General features: G+C 59.2%; 1 protein-coding gene across 1 annotated transcript in view; it reads right to left on the reverse strand.

Annotated features, from left to right (window-relative positions):
• Nucleotides 1-2: 2 nt before the first annotated feature.
• Nucleotides 3-4,101, reverse strand: part of LOC104507087 (carboxypeptidase A1-like) — a gene marked incomplete at its 3' end in the record, with an annotated part of 4,185 nt that continues 86 nt past the window's right edge. The window contains exons 2-11 of the mRNA XM_010148258.1: nucleotides 3,335-3,416; nucleotides 2,481-2,615; nucleotides 2,229-2,327; nucleotides 1,643-1,744; nucleotides 1,467-1,568; nucleotides 1,266-1,376; nucleotides 954-1,044; nucleotides 612-811; nucleotides 249-333; nucleotides 3-163 (exon numbers count right to left, since the gene is read on the reverse strand). Coding sequence (XP_010146560.1) covers nucleotides 3-163; nucleotides 249-333; nucleotides 612-811; nucleotides 954-1,044; nucleotides 1,266-1,376; nucleotides 1,467-1,568; nucleotides 1,643-1,744; nucleotides 2,229-2,327; nucleotides 2,481-2,615; nucleotides 3,335-3,416 — 1,168 coding nt within the window. The remainder of the gene's footprint in view (nucleotides 164-248; nucleotides 334-611; nucleotides 812-953; nucleotides 1,045-1,265; nucleotides 1,377-1,466; nucleotides 1,569-1,642; nucleotides 1,745-2,228; nucleotides 2,328-2,480; nucleotides 2,616-3,334; nucleotides 3,417-4,101) is intronic.

The following is a 4,101-nucleotide window of genomic DNA, read 5'->3' on the forward strand; positions in this document are numbered from 1 at the left end:
ACCATAATGTCCATCAGCGCCGGCCAAGTCTCGGTCGCCGTGGGGACGATCTGGGTGCTGGGCAGGAGGAAGCCGTAGCGCCCCGTGTCCCTCAGCTCGAAGGTGAAGGAATATTTCACCCCGTTGTCGTAGGCCCAGTCGATGGTGGTGCCGTCGGCGATGTCTGCGGGGAGAGGAGGGGAGGTGTGATCCCGACGCTGGGCGTTCGTGGCGGACACGGCGCTGCGGGACGGGGAAGGGACACTTACAGAGGGTGTCCACGATGCTGCCGTAGGTGTATTTCGTTCCGTACACGGCGGCCAAGTTGCTCACTGCCTTTTTAGCCACTTCATTCTGCAAGGGAGAGCATCCCCCCCCAAAAGTGGTGAGACCTGGTAGACCTGGGGCAACAGAAACCCTGAGGTCTTGCTTTTGCCCAAAACACCCTAAATTTTTGCTGGATGGGAGGTACATCTTGCAATCGCCCTCCCTCCAAGAACCAAGTGATGAGCCTCAAATTGCGGGTTGCACCAAACGAGAGGAGCGGGGGATGATCCTGGGATGATCCCACCTGACTCTTCCAGCACAGCTGGAGCTGGCAGCCCCGTGTCTGTGCTTTGGGGCCATCTCACCAGTTCCTGGTGGTCGGGCGCAGGCGCTGTCTTGTAGCCGTAGGGGAAAAGCAGCATCTGAGCGTAGCTGTGGATGGAGATCACCGATTTCACGTTGCCGTGGCTGCGGATGAAGTCCACGATGGCTTTCACTTCCCTCTCCGAGTGGGCGTAGGGGCCACGGTAGATCTCGGAGCAGGGGTTGCTGCTGGAGCCGGAGCCTGAGGCACAGTGGAGGAGGCACCATGCAGAGGCTGCCCTGGGGAAGGGTCTGTAGCCCCCAGGATCTCCTCTAGCAGGAGGCTTTGATGCTTCGAGGCATGGGTGATGCCCGGCGTGGGGACCTGGTGGCCCGGCTCTCACCTCCAAAGCCTGCGTCCCAGTTTCGGTTGGGGTCCACGCCGACGCAGTGGGAGCCGGAGTTGATGGACCTCGTCTTGCGCCACATGCGGTTCTAGGAGCACATGGGCGAGGTGAGACGTCGTAGGGCTGTGCAACCTCCCACCCTGGGGGACAGATGACACCCTCCTGCCATCTTTGGGAATAGGAGACCACCACCCACTCATCATCCCACATGGGAAGGAACCTCCCTCCCCACCCAAAAACCAGGGACAGCCGTGGTTGCTGGAGACAAGCACGGGGGCAAGTTCCCACCCCCTACCTCCCCGCACTCACGGAGCTGTGGGTGAAGGCAAAGCCATCGGGGTTGGTGATGATCTCCAAGAAGATGTCCATGCTGTCCAGGATGGCGGTGACAGAGGGGTCCCGGCCGTACTCCTTGGCAATCTGCACAGGGAAGGGAGCAGCGCCACGGGGAGTTGTTAAAAAAGGCCTGGGGGGAGAATCGGGGTCCCATGGCCCAGGACACATGGTTACCTTGTTGGCCGTCCAGATGCCAGTGGCTTGGGTGATCCATTCCCGGGAGTGGATGCCAGTGTCCAGCCAGATGGCTGACTGATTTGATCCCCCGGTGCTGAACTGTACGGAGAAGGGGTGATTCAGGTCTGTGCCCTCCCAGGGCTGGGCAAGGCGAGGGTGACCCCAGTACCCACCTTCAGCACGTACAGGGGTCTGTCCTCGTAGCTCTGCCCGATCTGGATCTTGCTAACGAGGCTGGGATGATCGTCCACCAGCACGTCCATCCAGTCATAGATCTGAAAGGAGGAGCTGCTGGGTCACGAGGCTCACCCTGGCTTTCCTTTTGTTTCTAGGGTATCCAGCACCAGATACAACATGAAGAGCTTCCCTGGAGAAGACCAGAGCTTGGACCTCTGCGTGAACAGGGACGTGTACCTCGCAAAGGCTTTTGCAAAAGCAGAATGAACAGTGGGAGGAAAAAGCTCTGAGATGCTCCAACACCGTCACAGCCTCCATCAGCCACCCACTGGGCTCCAAGCACAGGGTTTGACCCCCCAAGTGAAGTTGAAGACCCCCCAAGTGAAGCCACGTGGCATGTGGAGGGATGCCCGGTCTCCCGGCTCAGCTAAAACCTCGGCCCAAGAAGGAGAGACGGGTCGGGGCCGTGTCACCTGCCGTGACACGAGTCACGAGCACCGTGTCACGAGCATGGGTGCAACCATGGCACGGGCTGAGCGTGACCCCGGCGAGGTGGAGCGAATGCCCCGCAGAGCGATGTACCTCGTCTAACGTGTGGTAGGAGGCAAAATCGAACGTTCTGGTGCTTCTCTTTGTCCTCCTAGACTTCATCATGCTTTTCTTCTCCTCATCCAATAATTCCTGTTTAGGAGGAGGGGAAAAACCCATCAAACAGGCTGGAAGGAGCAGAGGGAGGTGGGGTTTTCTTCCACATCCTTGTGGTTTCCAGCGTTTTGGACCTTCTCTTGGGAGTGAAGGGCAGGAGCTCGTCTCGCCCACCACCACAGCCCTTACCTGCACGTCCTTGATCATGACACTGTAGGAAATGCCAAAGGACTCCAGGAAGACTTTGACTGCTCGGAGACTGGAGAAGGGCACGTGCAGGTCGGCGGGGTGGCCGGGCCTGGTGGGGTGACGCCAAAAGTCAACCTGGTGTGGAAGAGAGGTGGGAGCTCGGCCCCATCCCGTGCTGGTGCTCAACCGCTGAGCTCCCCAGCACCTAAAGGAGTCTCAAGAGTTTTCCATGAAGGATCTAAAAAGGTCTTTGGATGAGTTTTGGGACACACACGGCTACCAGGATGGGTCAGGGTCCCTTTGCCTCACTCAGTGGATCCTCTACAGAAACACGTTTCAGCCCAAGTTGCTTGTTGGCCGCAAACGTCCCTTCGGATGATATTTGTGCTCTGAGCAGCCACAAAGAGACACCGGGGCTGCTGCGTGCTGGTTTTGCCCTTTAATTCCGTAGTTATCTCCTCACATCAGCTTTGGGGTGAAGATGCCGCCACCCATCTCTCTCCTGCTGCTCCCACCACTCAAATTGTCCGCAGGGATTCACACACAGCCCCCCTCCTCAACAGAGCAACCCAGGAAAATGCAGCAGGAGCAGAGTTACAGCGTCATTCAAGCCAAAAAAAGAAAGGGAATGACACGTTAGACCGGAATACTCAGCCTGGGAACGACGATGCTGCAGCGGCTGGGGTGAAACAGGAGGGTTGAGCCGAAGGTGCCCCAAATGAAATATTATAAATTATACGTGTCCAAAATGGGAAGGAAAATTGGCTGAGAGGTGTAAGAAGGAGGGAGTCCTGGATGTCCCCAGGGTCTCCTTGGGGCGCCGGGGGGATGCTCGGGGCCCCATCGCAGCTCACCTGCAGCCTTGTCTGCTCGCCCAGCACCTTGAGCAGGGCGATCTGCTCCTCGTCGCTGGCCACGATGCGGAGGACCTGGTCCCTGCGGGGAGGCAGAGCCGTCAGCACGGGCGGAGAGGGGGAAGGAGCTGAGCCTCCAGCGCTGACGTGGCCCCGTCACGGGGTCAGCACGGGCGGGAGGAGTCGCGGGAGAGGGGGAAGGAGCGGAGCCTCCAGTGCTGACGTGGCCCCATCACGGGGCTGCGAAAGGTCTAGGCCAGCTCGGTGGGTTGGAAAAGGCATCAGGTGTTGGAGCGAGAGCAGAGAATGTGGGAACAGCCACAGTGGGAAAAAGAGCAAGTGTCCAAGAGCCCCGGGCGCTCTCCATCCTTCCTTTGTCACGAGAGCTCGCAAAATGTTAGGGAATACCTGCCTCGCATTTTGTTTTAGATATTTCCTGACGCAGCCTCTGCTCTGACCCCGCTGGGCTCCCGTGGCGATGGGTACAGCCGCCGGCAGAGAAGGAAACGCTCTCCTTCCTTGGCGGCAAGCTTCTCCTACCTCGGCCCAGCCCTTCCCCTGGAAAACCTTGGGGTGATGCTCTTGGGCTCCCCTAATTTCTAAATCTCCCTCCGAAGCCAGGGCAAAGCCACATCTTCCCCAGCGTCCACGCAGCAAAAGCTCCTGGACTCCCCGCCTGCGGGACATCGTCCTTGCTGAGCCCAAAGGAGAGCGGTCGGAGCCAGGCGTGTCTCATCCCAGTCCCCGTCCCCAGCCGGGGTGTCCCA

This window comes from Eurypyga helias, unplaced genomic scaffold, assembly GCF_000690775.1.
Source record: "Eurypyga helias isolate BGI_N326 unplaced genomic scaffold, ASM69077v1 scaffold30873, whole genome shotgun sequence".
NCBI classification, from domain to species: domain Eukaryota; kingdom Metazoa; phylum Chordata; class Aves; order Eurypygiformes; family Eurypygidae; genus Eurypyga; species Eurypyga helias.